At 33.3% G+C, this 15,105-nt stretch overlaps 1 protein-coding gene across 1 annotated transcript in view; it reads left to right on the top strand.

The window, feature by feature from the left end:
- LOC129231542 (phosphotriesterase-related protein-like) overlaps positions 1 to 15,105 on the top strand; it is a 73,196-nt gene that overhangs the window by 1,228 nt on the left and 56,863 nt on the right. Inside the window, exons 2-3 of the mRNA XM_054865884.1 lie at positions 2,953 to 3,003; positions 13,797 to 13,971. Coding sequence (XP_054721859.1) covers positions 2,982 to 3,003; positions 13,797 to 13,971 — 197 coding nt within the window. The 5' untranslated portion in view covers positions 2,953 to 2,981. The remainder of the gene's footprint in view (positions 1 to 2,952; positions 3,004 to 13,796; positions 13,972 to 15,105) is intronic.

The raw sequence follows: 15,105 nt of genomic DNA, 5'->3' as shown, positions 1-15,105 counted from the left end.
TTAACTCTTTGTACAAATAAATAAAATACTACCTCAATTTGAAGGGTAAAATATATATTTTTTCTTCTTTTTGCTAAAAAACAAATAGCTTATCACATTTTTACTACATTCGAAAGCATAGTTCAATTTATTTTGTATTTTAACCGTGCTGTTAAATGATGAACACGTGCTGCCATCAAAGTTATAACGGTTTAAGCAGCCTGCGATAACAAATTGTAAAAATTTTCAAAAATAAAAACATTTTTCTTCAATATCTTATCTTATATATTAATCCCCTCTCATTTTAAAACTTATCAGGCTGGCCAATGACGAAAAAAACACTTACGGTCGAAAATTCAAGTTTTCGAAATCGCCTCTTGCTGTTTCAAAACCTTGATGCTGCCTGTAGTTCTTATGCATTTTTTAAAGCAAAGTTCTAATGCAGTTTTAAATTTTTTACGTCGCTTTCGGCAAAAAAAAAAAAAATAAATAAATAAAAAAATAAATAAAAAATAGCCTGTGTGTGTGTTTATATTTTAATAAAGCTTAACAGCACTGGACTTAGTTGTTCGGTTTTATGGATAAGTTTTTTTCGGTAGAGCGTTCGGCTATAAACTATATGAACTTCGGGCAAGCTTGGGCTGTCCGACATAATATCAAATTTATATTAGTATTACGCATTACATGTGCTCATAACATACACACCTAATAAAATAAATGCAGTGGGAATGCTACTTGGTGTTTCGACTCCTTTATGCAGGCTACAGTTATCATTCGGATAAGTTGATTGTTAATCGAACTGTGTTCTTTGACTACATCCAGACCACTCAACATAATGTAAGCATAAAAAAGTATTAGATTTACCTAAAGAAATCCTTTTTGTGCAGAAAAAACATTTTTATTGTATGCTAAAATGTAGATGTTTCTAATAGCAGTGTTCGACCTTTTGTACAAATGAAAAAATACACGCCCGATTAAAACTACGAGTTTCACGCAGTAAACCTTTAATTTTTTATTCGCGCGAATACGATATAAAGCATTAAAAGTATTATCAACTTCATTAGCAAGAAATTATTTTCTACTCCTCTGCTTTCTGCTGAAAAAAAAATACATTTTGTCTACGTTCGAAAAATTACACTTAAGAACGGACTCAGTTCAACTGGTTTTGGTTTTGAATTTTAAGAGTTCGATTAAAAGAGAAACATGTGAGGGCATTTAAGCCGTAACGGTTAAAGCAACCTTCTATATGAAATAGTTCAATATTCAAAGATAAAAACACTTATTTTCAATCAAATTTATTACTTCTCTAGAATGTTTGTTTCAATCGCTACGTGAGATCTTCGTCATTCTTTAATCAAATTCCATGCTTTGCGAATAATTTTAAATCGTATCATGCTGGTTAATGACAAAACACAGATGCATGATCTTATTATTATTTTTTTGGCAAAAAGCTTTTTTGCTGTTTTTTACTACGCATTCCTTCAATGAATAGCTTTCGAAAAGGAAGGCGCAATTGCTAGGTTTGTTGGGGTGTCGGGCTGTTAGTCAGAATGGCGCCAATTCGAATCCGTGCCAATAAATATCTCTTTAATGTTTCTTTTTTTCCCGTCAGATGCTGACATGTGCAGGACTGTATGTGCCACAACCTGTTTTTTCACATGCACAATTATTGCTTTTTCACGAGTCACCACTCAGCCACACTTTTAATGACATTTATGTTTGCATTGAAAATATGTACGATTAAAAGGGGAGCTATGATCAAATTATCACAACGTTGTATTTAACGAGGTTTTGTTACTGATGTCTTTAAATTACATGCCTTCTCTTCTGCGCTTACTTTTTTTTCGGTTCTTCGTCATAATGTTCTTCCTATGAAATTCTTAAAGAGCGAAATGCCTTATGAAACGATTTGAAGCACAGTGCGGAGTTCCGCACGGGTCGACTAGTGTTAAAAATTGACATTTCAGAAAATAATAAAATTACTTTTTTTCATTTTTATTACTTCCTTTTACAAAAAAGAAGTATTGTATTCGCGAAAAAATTTTCACTCAAAAATTGACCTTAATTTCCATTTTACTCACCCCCGAATGAATGTAGAGTTTTTTTTTCGACTCGACCACACGTGGATAAGTGCCTGAGAACGTACAGACACCCGAAATACCCTTTTTGACAATTCCCCAGTGAATTACAACTAGTTTTCTCGTGACGTCCGTATGTACGTATGTATGTGTGTATGTACGTATGTATCTCACATAGCTCAAAAAAAGTATGTCTTAGAAAATTGATATTTGGTACGTAGATTCCCAGTGGGGTCTAGTTGTGCACCTCCTCTTTTGGTTGCACTCGGATGTTCCTAAGGGGGTCTTTTACACCTTTTGGGGGGGGGGAATCATTGTTAATTTCAATGCTAACTCAAGTGGTGTTATAATTGGGCGGAACCTTGGCAATATATCGCCAGTTTTTTTTTTTTTTTTTGGTCGCCAAGTTTCGTCGCCAACTTGGCGACAGATTTAGCAATATTTTTTTTTTTAATTTGATTTCAATTTGGTCACTGTTGGCGATATTTAGAAAGGAAACTATTGAATCACATTAAAATTGCCAGTAATGGGTAAATGACATTAAATTGGAGTAAAAGGAAGTCATGTGATGCACACATCAGCTCGTTTTTTGTTATTGAGTGAATATTTGGTGAAATGTGATAAATACAAGAGTTTTCCTCAATCAATTCAATTACAACTGTAAACGTGATATAGATTAATTTTCACTAGCTGCTTGCGGACCACATGGAAATTGATTGCGAACCACAGGTTGAGAAGCACTGTTTTCAAGTATTGAGTGTTACTATTGGAACTCCAAAATGAGTTTTTCTATTGCTATTAAACGTCTTTCCTAGCTTTATAAGATTTTAGAAACTTGTTCTAAGTAAATATAAGTGCTCACAGTTACAAGATTAAAGTGCGTTTTCTCTTTTAGCTTGAAGAAAATTGTGAACTATTGCCAATATGAAAGGAAAGATTCAAACAGGTTAGTGAATTTATACTAAAGAAGTACATTAACTAGTTAAATTTTGATACATTTTTATTTCGTTCGCATAAATTTGTATTTATTTATTTTCAAATTTATATATTTTTTGTGCAAACCAAAGATTGGAACTTGAGACAGTTGTTACAAACATTGACAATCAATTTAGTATGATACCGATAAATATATCATTTAGAAAATCGCTTCTTGCTTTTAAGTTTCTCGGTTTTCAAATTATAGATGTGTAAACATTAAAAGAATAACCGCGATAATTTATGTAAAAATTGTATGTCGAATAATAATCACAAACGCTCACATAAGCGATATTTTTGTTGAAATTCTTTAAAAAATGTTTTGTTACAAATAAAGATGCATCTTTAGCTTCCTCTAAAAAATAAATTTTATATATTTTAGGAAAAAGTGGTCAAAATCGCAACTTTGAGGTTTGAGTGAAAATAAAAGACATTTAGAGATATTTCTAGGGTGAAAATTAATCAGCAATGTCCGTATACATTTGATAGGCATTATTCTAAGTTCGGATGCGTTGCTGTACATAATTATTTTATTATTGATTTTTTTCCCTTTGTCAAGCTCTGCAAAATGAGTTTTGCCGCATCGGTGTGGTAAATCCAGATAATGGGCGGGGTGAAATAAAACACAGTATAAGTTCAGAGTTTGATAAAAAGTTGGAAAATAAGGAGTAAGATACAAACGACATTAAAAGGAATACAAAAATAGAAAAAGTAATCACAAGCAAAAAGTTATTGGAAACTTCTTTCTTCTCCTTTTTTCTTTCAGTTTCCATTTCCTTTTCTTCTGCTTCAATTTCCAGTTATTCTTTTGTTATATAAATATGTTTCATAAATATTTAGATGATAATTCAAAATAATAAGTCAATACTACAAATAAATTCAAACTTATTGTTTCGAATTTGAAATGCTATTATTTTCCCTTTAGTTGAATCAAATACAATAACTTATTATTTTGACATCATCAAAAGTGTTAAAAATTGGACAATTTTAATGTTAGTAATATGTGAAATTCAAGATTTTTTTTCTAAACTTTTTTTGAAAGTGGGGGAGCAAAACAAACCAGATTGTGGTTTTTCCCAACTAGGTAGCGGGCGATTTTGTCCCACTCGGTAATGTGTCGATACGTGCGAATTTGCCCTTAATTTTGTCTAACGGATATAATATAACGAAGCATGGTGCTTCTTACTGAGATAAAATCTACGAATAAATACAGTTAATTCATATGTTTACTTGCTCTATACACTGCAAGAAAATTCCGAACCGTCACAGATTATTTTCGGGCAAATTTCCGGGATTTCATAGGTTTTTATCAATTTCCTGTGAAATTCAAGTATCTTTGTTAGAAAGTCTCTTCAATTTTTACAAGTTGCACGAATGCAGATCTCACTGTTGTGAAAAATATTTTTAGATGCCAGTTTAAATATTAACCTAGCTTTTTTCTTAAGTGTGCCTTCGGTTAGATTACGGTTTTTCCAGATTATTTAAGCTCCCAATGGGAGAGAAATGTAATTCTGGATTCCGTAGTTTAGCAAGAAATGCAGGCAACTAAGATGCCTGGTACTTACCTGTAATTCTGGCTTGTCTTTGGCCATGGTTGATATAATGCTTTACCTACCTACTTAAGTATTCTCAGAAGGGTCCTAATTTATTCCCCTGTCCAATAATTTGCCGGGAAGATTTCTGAAATCTTCAGAAAGATTCCAGGATTCCCTACCCTCAAGACTCACTCTACATCACTAGTAATTGTTAGATACTTTTATAATCAAAAATTTTTTTTAATGAAACAATTGGTTTTTGTTACCAAGAGCTCCTATTTGACTAACTGGAGAAGAAGGATACGTTTTAAAAAAGGGAAGTGCTAACATTTTTTTAAGTACATTTTTCAAGACGGCATTTCATGGAACGATATGTTTTAAATTTAGTGAGTGTCTCTTCGCAATTACTAACCAGGGAATCGCACGAAAATAGTAATTTTGAAAACTTTCAAAAAGGTAGCAATTGAAAGAGCATTTTGAGACATACTTTTGACGCAAAAATTATTTGCCCTCATTCGCCCGTTATCAAGATATAAAGGCTTAAAAGCTGCCAAAATTTTAAGAAAAACGCCAAATTTAACAATTTGGCGAGACGTTTATCATGCAATTTCACCGTCTGCATCCATCTCACAAATCGTGTGAAAGATGTCTTCCATTTCTGACTGAAACTCGCTAAATTTGGCGACTTTTCTTAAAATTTCGGCTGACTTTAAAATTTTGAATTTCGATAACGAGATCACGAGGGCAAATAATTTGTGCGTCCAGAAACATGTTTTATAATGCTCTTTTGATTTCTAGTTACTTAATTTTTTTCATTATCACACTATTTTCATCATCACACGTGTGATTTCCTGCAGCATGCTAATATAGGGGAATGTGAGGCAAAGTGAAATAGTTAAGATGACTGTGCGTTTTTAAAATGAACAAATTGGAAATTTGTTTGGAAAATTTCAGTACACGAAGAAAGAACATCGTGTTTCATAATAAAACTTGCATTGAAACATTTTTTATTTTTGGCAGTAAAATTTTGCCTTAAAAAAAGTGGAAAATGTTCACTTTTTTTTTCATTGGGGCGAAGTGAAAAATGTGATATTTTTCGAATGAAATATTTCCAGTTTGATTGTGAAATTTTTTTTTTGAACAAATTAATGAGCAAATAATAAAAGGATAATTGAATAAATGAAAAGATAATGAACCAATAAGCTAATAAATAAACAAATCAATTAATAAATACAGGAGGAAAAAGAAATGAGTGAAGAAATCAGTGAATGAATAAGAAAATAAGGGAATGAATGAATTAATATGTGAATTATTAAATAAAAGAATGTTTTTAAATAAGTTAATAATGAATACGTAAGGGGTTTAGTAAATGTTTGCATGAGTAAACAAAATGAACTATCTCACTTTGTCCCATCCATTTTGCCCCCCATGCACTTTATTGATTGAGAAAAATATTAAAAACAAAAATATATAAAAGTTAAGTTTTAAGCTAACAAATACTTCACCGAATAGTGGAAGGTTCCAATTAATATTTAAAATGTTAATAACAAGAACTTTATCATTTGATATTGATTAAATAATTTTTGACTTCCAACAAAATACTACAATTTGAGTATCAATTTTTGAAAATTGCTTATATTACCATATGCCTTGATTTTCAGAGGTAATTTTTTTCTTGACTGAATAGACTATATATATGTTACTACATAATCAAAATATTACTAGGTAAGTGGCGCTAAAAGCAGAGCAAATATTTCACCATTTCACTTTGCCCCGGTATTTGAATGGATTTTTTTTTTTTTTTTTTTTATTTGTACCCTGAAAGCTTAGAAAAATATTGATGAACGAAGTAAATAATCTCTTCAAACTAAATATAGAAAGATAAAACATATCAATTGCTTCCGTTGGGTAAAAATAGCTGAAAATATCAGCTCAGCTGTGTATCACATCAGCGGGTAAACACTCTTTCTCGGTAAACTAAACCAGTTCTTAGTTGAATGTAGACTAAACATTAAAATATCGAAAGATTTATTTTTTGTGGAAGTAAACGAAAATGTTCCCTTTTTTAAAATCACACATTATGCAATTTTTTTTTTAAAATACAGTCAAATCCGCTTATATAACGGGACTTGATTTAACGAAAACTCGGATTTAAGGAGACACTTAGAAATTTTCGGTTGATGTAATGTTGAGTCAATAGAGTATAACTCGCTTTTAACAAACAAACCTTGGTTAAAGCGAGCAATACTTTTGTGATCCATAAAATTTCTATTGACTCTCAGCTTTTCCAAATCTTAAGAACAAGTCATGATGACGGACCTTCTTATATTATTTTTAAATCTGTGTTATAGAGACGCGTTTGAAAATTGTGTATTTTTTCTATGATCACTTTCGAGGATATTTCAGTTTAAATTCAAGCTTACGCAGATTAAAAAAAATAATTTCAGCGACCATCAGAGGTACCACAAACTTTATTTTTTGGAGGGCGGAAATTCTCAATTTGCCAAATGGAACTCGAAATTTTGTTGAATGATGCCCGAATTATGATAATTTTGCCGAATGATGATACATTTTCCGAATCATTTAACAAAATTTGCCGAATAAGAAAATATTTGGTAGGTCACAATGACTTCTCATCCTTCGCCCCTGGCGACGATGGTAATGAGAAAAGGGAAAAATTTCAAGCTGAACTATCCTCAACATATGCAATGGCTTTTTTATGTGTAGAAAAAGATCTAATCTGTAAGCCCAGAGCTGCACGTGATTTTTTGGACCAGGAATATCCTTCGAAAAACAATAACACAAGAATGAATAAATAAGACAGTTGAAAGCAAATTTCTTTGGTATTCTACAGTTGAAAGCAACTTCTTTGGTAGCCTACAGAAATAAAAAACAGATTAAGTTTGTATCAGTTTTTATTATTTTTCCTGTTGTCTCTACCAATCGCGCAGCCAGAAATTTCCTTTTTCCCCCACCCAGAAGGGAATTTCTCGATGGATTGAATTCTATTGAATCGAGCTGATTCGAGTCGAATGAGCTCCTAAATTCGGTTGTTTCATTAGTTATAGGAGGACTATTACTACGTTACTCCTTATGAAGTTTTAATTTTCATTCGTAAGAAGTAATAAAAATACTATTTTAAAGAAGCAATATGAGCGAAGCGACAACAGGTTAAGCGTTCTAACCATTCTCTCAATTGAAAAAAGCATGATAAATGACTTGTTTAAATTCACTTGAAATGTAACTGATTTATTTGCCTCAAATATAAATAAGGAAAGAATATAAAATAAAAACAACTTCAAAAAAAGCTTGTGAGTAACGTCATAACTGCACATTTACTATTCGAAATTTGTTTTATGAACCTGCATTTAAATGACTCACAAACACACAGTTATAAATATTTAAACAAATATTGTGGACAAAGTTAAAATTATACCCATATCACTTAAAATACGTGTTTAAATGCAATGCATTATAACACATTTTAGCGTTATGGTAAATTTAAATTAAACATTATTATAAATGCACAAATTTTCATTTATAAAGCTACTTAGTCAAATCTTATTTTTTAGCAAAACGTTATTAATTGAGGTGTTTAGTATCAAAAGGGAACTTGATCCATGAAGTAAGCATGTTTTTTTTTCTTTCATAATTTGATTTTTTTTTTTCGATACTATTACACCACAAAGCGATGTGGAAGAAATCCCTTCCAACCAGGTCGAAAACCACTGTCAAAAACCAGTTTTACTTCAAAACCAGCTCGACTCATGCTTTTACCATATCGCAACTGTAAAAACGTACATGTAATAACAGCATTTTTGTAATAAATTGCTTAGCCAAAATGCATTTTGGATTGTACAGATACAGGCTAGTATACATGGCTTTAAAGTGAGAAACCACATGAATTTGACTGAAATTTTGAATGGAAAATTAAAAAATACATAAATAAGACCCATTTAGTTCAAAAAGAACTCAATCCAAATTGTTTTTATCTGTAAATAAAATTAGACAATGCTGCTAATTTAAAAAAGGAAACGAAAATGAAATCCTACATCGAATGCTTTTTAAAGGAAAAAAAATCTTATGGAAAAAATAAGTGGGCACGCTATGAAATGTTTTTTTGTATCTCCTGTAAAGTTTTTAAAAATGGATAAAGTTGGTTTTAATACTAACAGTTTCAATTTATTCTTCATATTTTAACGTGCTCAAATACATAAACAGATATAAATTTACAAATAAAAAAACTCTCTCAAATTTGTTAATCTACATTTCTATTAATTTTTAGAAGAGCATAACTTTCAGTATTCTATATCAATACATACAAAAACGTTCGTCAGTATCGTTGCAGATTATATATTTCATTATTTTTTTATTTATTTATTCAGTCACTGCTTGAAGAAAAAAAAGACACTAAACAGGGCTGCCCATCCCCCCCCCCTTAGTTCAATATCGCAAATCCCTCCTCCTTTTTTTCTTTACCCTCTTTCCCTGTTTAATTTTTTAGCTCTTTTTTAAAATTCATTTATTTTTTTATTTTTTACTTATTTATTCATTTATTTTTAATAATTATTTTATTAGAAAAGCTATGTGCTATGCCAATAACATACACACACACAGACACACAAACTAAATAATTAAATGAAATAAAATATAAATAGAATAAAATAAAACAAATAATTTAAATCAAAAAATTAACCAAAAAACAAATACAAAAAAAAATAAAATTCTAAAATTCCCCCCCAAAAAAATTAGATGGCGCAACCTGCGCCATAATTACCCCTTGTGGGCGCCCCTGCCACTAAAATGTAAGATGAGAAACTCGTATTTTCATTTTTACTCCGATTCAAGTAAAAGTACTTATTACACAGATGCCCTGAGAGCATCGTGACAGTCGGTAAACATTTCAATTCCTTGCCCTGCGATTGCGTAGTTCGCTGTGACGACAACTAGATGCAATTACCTTCTCGAATTGCGTCAGCCGGTGGTGGAATGGAAGGCTTTTTATGAACGGTGAAAGAAAAAAGTATACGCACGTAAAGTAAAACAATAGTAAATAAGTTGTAACTATTTAACACGAATTCCTCATTCATACGAGCGCGTGTAGACGCATGGAAGGGAATATTTCTCTTGGAATAATTAGTTATCTGTATTTCCTTATTAAAGATGGAGAAAAATAATGCATTCTTTAATATTAAATGTAGCAAGACAGATGGGATGAGGTGACTGTATGCAGGGTGTGCATCCTAAATTTTACTTCGTTTAACTTTTAATTTTTGATTATTTCTGACCGAGATAGAAATGACCTAATAGTATACAGTCGACTCCCGCTACAACGCGATTAGACTTACGCGAAAAGGCTATAACGCGAGTTCTTCACGAGCAACGAATTTTAGAGCTAAAGTGAATTTCTCGTTATTGACCATTAAATATTGACTTTGTGAATGTGCTTTCATCCTTTAAGCATCACAGACTGCGCAAGTTCCCACACATCGCACTAGTCCAAAAACATCACTTTGTTAATGTGTATAAATACCCAATCCACATTTTTCATTTATTTGTACTCAATACGAAAGGTGATGAAATTGTGTGGCACCTAGGAACGTTGTTTCATCTAAAGTTCGTGAAAAACAAAAAGCGAAAGTTTGCGGCAGTTTAAGAAAAACATATTAGAATAACGATCTGATTGCGCATCATAAATCATCATCTTCAATTTTTAAGTCATAAATGTAACTATCATTGTATCTACTGTACGGTGCAGCATTTTATTATTACTACATATTGTATGTACCGTACTGTTTTATTTTATGTCTCTCGAATTTATCATTGATTTTGTGCATCGTTACAGTATTTTATGTTGAATATAATGCAGCTTTAAAAAAAATAGTAAAAATTCAGCTGTGTATGTAAGAAACGGTGATAGAAAGTTAAAAAATGTTCTAAAATAGTTTGAAAGGTGTTTAAAAATGTCCAGAATAGTCTGGTATGTTAAGGGGAAAAAAAGTGCATATCCTTTTCCACAACACGAAATTTCGACTTACGCGAGGGGTCTTGGAACGCATCCCTCGCGTAAGTCGGGATCCGACTGTAAATGATCGTCGTTCTGGAGATGATTTAGTTAATTAAATATTGTGGCAATATAGTGGGAAACTTGCTTTGGAATAAAATTTTATGCACACCATTTGCGTACAATGGATCAGGCAAACATAGATGACTGGCACTGTAAAGACTCTCTATGCTTAAAAAATTTGGTGGTTACATCAAAAAATGGGGCTTCGTGTGCAGGGATATGTAATCGCATGATATACCTCCTATTATCGAGTTATTTATCCGATGTAGCGAGTGTATATTAAGTTATCTAGTTTTTTACTAGCAGTATTCGAACGTATTTTAAAAGAAGTGCCTTAAATAAATAATATCTCTGCCACCCCCACCCCCCGCAGTAAAAAAAATAATTTTCTTTCGCTAAAATGTGTACAACCCTTTACAAAACAGTAACCAAGTAAATTGCGATTTAAAATATTTTACAAAATAAATTTTTAATAACTTTAATTTTCATTAACGCCCGCTTGAAAATGCAAAATAATTCACCAACTCCCTATCTCGCCAAGGGACCATGCTACCATAGCCCGTCCAATTTGCGAGCGGATCGCACTCCAATTAATTAGCAATCTGATCTTTTTATGCGTTTAAACAAAAATCCCCCTTCTCCCTCCCCCCTCCATCCACAGAAAAATGGATGCAATAAAAGAGCATTACATCTAGAACAAAATGTAAACACCTGATCCTCCTCCGTCGTTGAAAAAAAGAATTTAATTAATATGCGACTTACAATTGGAAAAAAATAAAAAATACGCACCCCCCATCCCCCGTAGAAAAAGAATGTCATTAAAGTACGTGTTAAATTTAGAATTAAGAAAAATTTGCACCTCTCCCCCCCCCCCGTAAAATGAGGAATTTAATTAATATACGCTGCACAATAAGAATGAAGTGAAAATTAGCTCCCCCTCCCCACTCTTAGCATAAAAGTAACTCAATAATTAAAATGAGATACAGTGAAAACGCCCCCTTCCCCTCTTAGGGAAAAAAATTAGGAGAGTAATCATTTCGCAACCCGTCGACGATAAAAAGAATTAAAAGTACGAATTGCAAAAACAACAAATAGTTGTCATAACTTTTGATCATAAACACATAGAAAGAAAAAAAATCTAGTAAATATAACAAAAGGGATAGACGTTAGTGCAATGAGAACATTTATATGCTTAAAAGAAACTTAATCATATCGTTAACAATTTCTCTATTCAAAATTTCATGAATTCTTTTTCAAAGAAATTAAGTTAAATAACTTGCAATTAATGCTAGATGGTTTAATAACAGACACAATGACAAAAAAATCAATATTAACTTACAATAGAGTTAATGTATAAATAACTTATCTGAGTAATCACAGGATCAAACACACAATGCTCGCTTCACTCGGAACACATAATATCATTTAAAAACACTGATGTTGCCAGATTTTAACTGTAAAAGTTTGACTTTAACTTTGAAACAGTTAAGCTTCATTTCAGATTATTCTATTCTATTTCTATTCAAGAGTCACAACTGACTACAACTGTATTATGTCGAGGGATCTGCATACTATGTGCCTTGCCTCCATTATTTTATATACCGATAGATGGCAGCACCATCACCGGATCGGACAGTTAATGAGAATTTAGAACTAGTCCAAGAGCTAATAGCTACCTGGTACTAGCACCCCCAGAGGTATCGTTTCACTTGGAGGACATTGAGACCACGAGCATATTTAACGTCGCCCAGTCCCCTTTAATGACGACGGTGGGTCTTCGACCAGCGGGGATCGAACCCGAGCCCCTCCGGCCCCGAGTCCAATGCCCTACCGATCAGGCTACCACGGCCCCCCATTTCAGATTAGAAATCGGAAATATTATAAACGCAAGATAATTAAAAATCTGTTGCATGTTTAAAATGCATCGGAACTGCAATTCGTTACGTCGCTTAAAGTCGTGGAATAATACATCATCGAATGTCTGCTGTATCTCTAGTGAGTAAGGGATTTTTTCCCCAGATTGGATGCTCATGTCAGCATTTATCAATTATCATTACAACTCGTTCTTTAAATTGTGGGCTGGGCAGTGGTGTTCCCATAGGGTATACTCCATATACGCCGTATACTCTCAAACTTTTTTAGACACATAGCGTATACCCTCAAGCTCCAAAAATTTTCATATTATGACATGTTACGTATATGATCGCATACACATATTGTGCGTAATGGATTACTGGGGGGTATACCCTCAGAAAATTGACTGGAGTATCACTGGGGCTGGGTGACGTGGTGATAAGGCGTTGGCCTACTATGCCATGGTACCGGGTTCTGACCCGCGGTGCCAGTGGGTGGATTTTCAAGATGCAGAGAAACGTCAAGGCCCATGTCATATGATTCGTAAACGATCCCTTGGGTATTCGTTTCGCTTTGAATGCCCTCGGCAAAAAAACAAAATCCTAGTGCAGTTTCGCATCGAAGAGGGCCAATGTGCCTCTATCTGGTGTAAACTGTGTCAAAATTATTCGTGCCTTTGATATATGTGCCTTAATCGTGGCACATGAAAGACTGGATGCCATATAGGGGATCTAGGTCTGCAAAAGGCTAACTAGCCTAACGCAGTCCCATTAGAAAGAAAAATGATCATTAAACTACAGTTGCTGTATCGAATGCTTACTGTATCGTTAAATGTAGTGGGATAATTGGCGTGTAATCTTTTCGCATGCAGGGTTATTAAAATGCATACCTAGAATCTGGGCAATTCCATGGGTAACTGACTGACATTTTCGAAGCAAAGCCATAGGCATTTTGTCACATTCCACATAAAATACACATTATTTTCCTGTTTAGCAATCAAGAATTGAGAAATACAGTGAAACCTGCGTAAGTTGACCACTTGCGGATCACTACTTTAGTGGTCAACTTAAACAGGTGGTCAACTTATAGAGGTTGAATTACATGATATAGATCTAATTATGTGCCTGAAAATAGCGATCAACTAAGACACGTGGTCAACTTTAAAGGTTTGACTGTAAATGGATAAATAATGTTGCGAGTACATGTTGAAAAATTAAAAGATTCATCCTCAACTCGAGTTCACAAGATGGTTTTTTGTTTTGTTTATTTGTTTGTTTGTTGATTGATTAATATTTTTTGCTTTTATAGTTTTGGGCTTGATCGAACCAGATAAGCTTGGAGTCACCCTCACGCATGAGCACCTTCTTCATGATTTGCCATTGGAAGTCTTCCGGAAGCCGATGCCAAGTTCACTGCCATCAGAGCTCTCGGCATCCCATTCATCAGTTTCCATGGAAAACCTAGGATGGATTCGACAATATCCGTAGGTTTATTTATCCTCAATACTAGACCCTACACAAGTATAACAGTAGTCATTAGTTTGATAGAACCTGATAAGTTTGAAGTCACTCCCACACATAAACCACCTTCTTCATAACATGACACTGAAAGTCTTCAGGAAGACAATACCACGTGCTATCCAAGATCAAATCTATTGACTTCGGATTCACGAATTCCATGAAAAACTTCAGATGATTCAAAGGGTATCAGTAAATTTATTCAACTGCAGCCCTAGTCCCGACACTCCTATTCAGTAAAGCAATTCAGGTCTGTCGACTTCGGATTCACTTGTTTCCGAAGAAAACGTAGGGTGAATCAGGCAATTTGCTTAAGTTTATTCATCCGCATTACTAGACTCTACATTCGTTTAACAATATTCTATAAATAAAATTGAGAATTGTTAAAACCTGTTAAACTTGAAGTCACTCACACATAAGCACCTTCGTGATGATCTGGCGCTGGAAATCTCCAGAAAGTCAATGCCGAAAGCTCATTAAGTGCTTCAAATTCATATGTTTTCACGGAAAACTTAGGTTGGATCATATAATATCCTTAAGCTTCCATTTATTCGCTTGTATAACCACGTTTAGTAATTTAGATCTTCGTCGCGTCAATAACTTTGATATAAAACCATAAAAATTTAATTCGAAACTTGGTTGGCTGAATAGTTGTCGGTGGAGTTTCCGTAGCTCTTTGGTAGAAGTATCGTTTCGTATGCCGGAGGTCGTGGGTTCGATTCCCCACCTGTGCTATGAGGGATTTCCTCTCTTTGTGTTGCAAATCTTTCTTGCGTTTTCTTGTATGGAGGAGTAAAAAAGTTCAACCTCTCAAGAGACAGTGGCATCCAATCGCTCCATAATGCTTATTAACTATGGCATGCCAAGAACAGCAACAATAGTTATAAAAGAACCTCCTCAAAAAATTAAAGAAGTCAGTCTGAACTTTAAACAGCCAGTAGATATATTTTACTGAATTTAAAGTAGCTCTTCACGTAATCAGCATAGTTTCGTTGCACAGATTTAGACTTATTACTCTAACGTCATCTAGATCAGGGACATAGTGCTTATTAACTATGGCATGCCAAGAAGAGCAACAATAGTTATAAAAGAATCTCATG

This window comes from Uloborus diversus, chromosome 10 (genome assembly GCF_026930045.1).
Source record: "Uloborus diversus isolate 005 chromosome 10, Udiv.v.3.1, whole genome shotgun sequence".
Lineage (NCBI taxonomy): Eukaryota > Metazoa > Arthropoda > Arachnida > Araneae > Uloboridae > Uloborus > Uloborus diversus.
The sequence above is the reverse complement of the archived record's forward strand: the minus strand, read 5'-3'. Positions and strand labels throughout refer to the sequence as shown.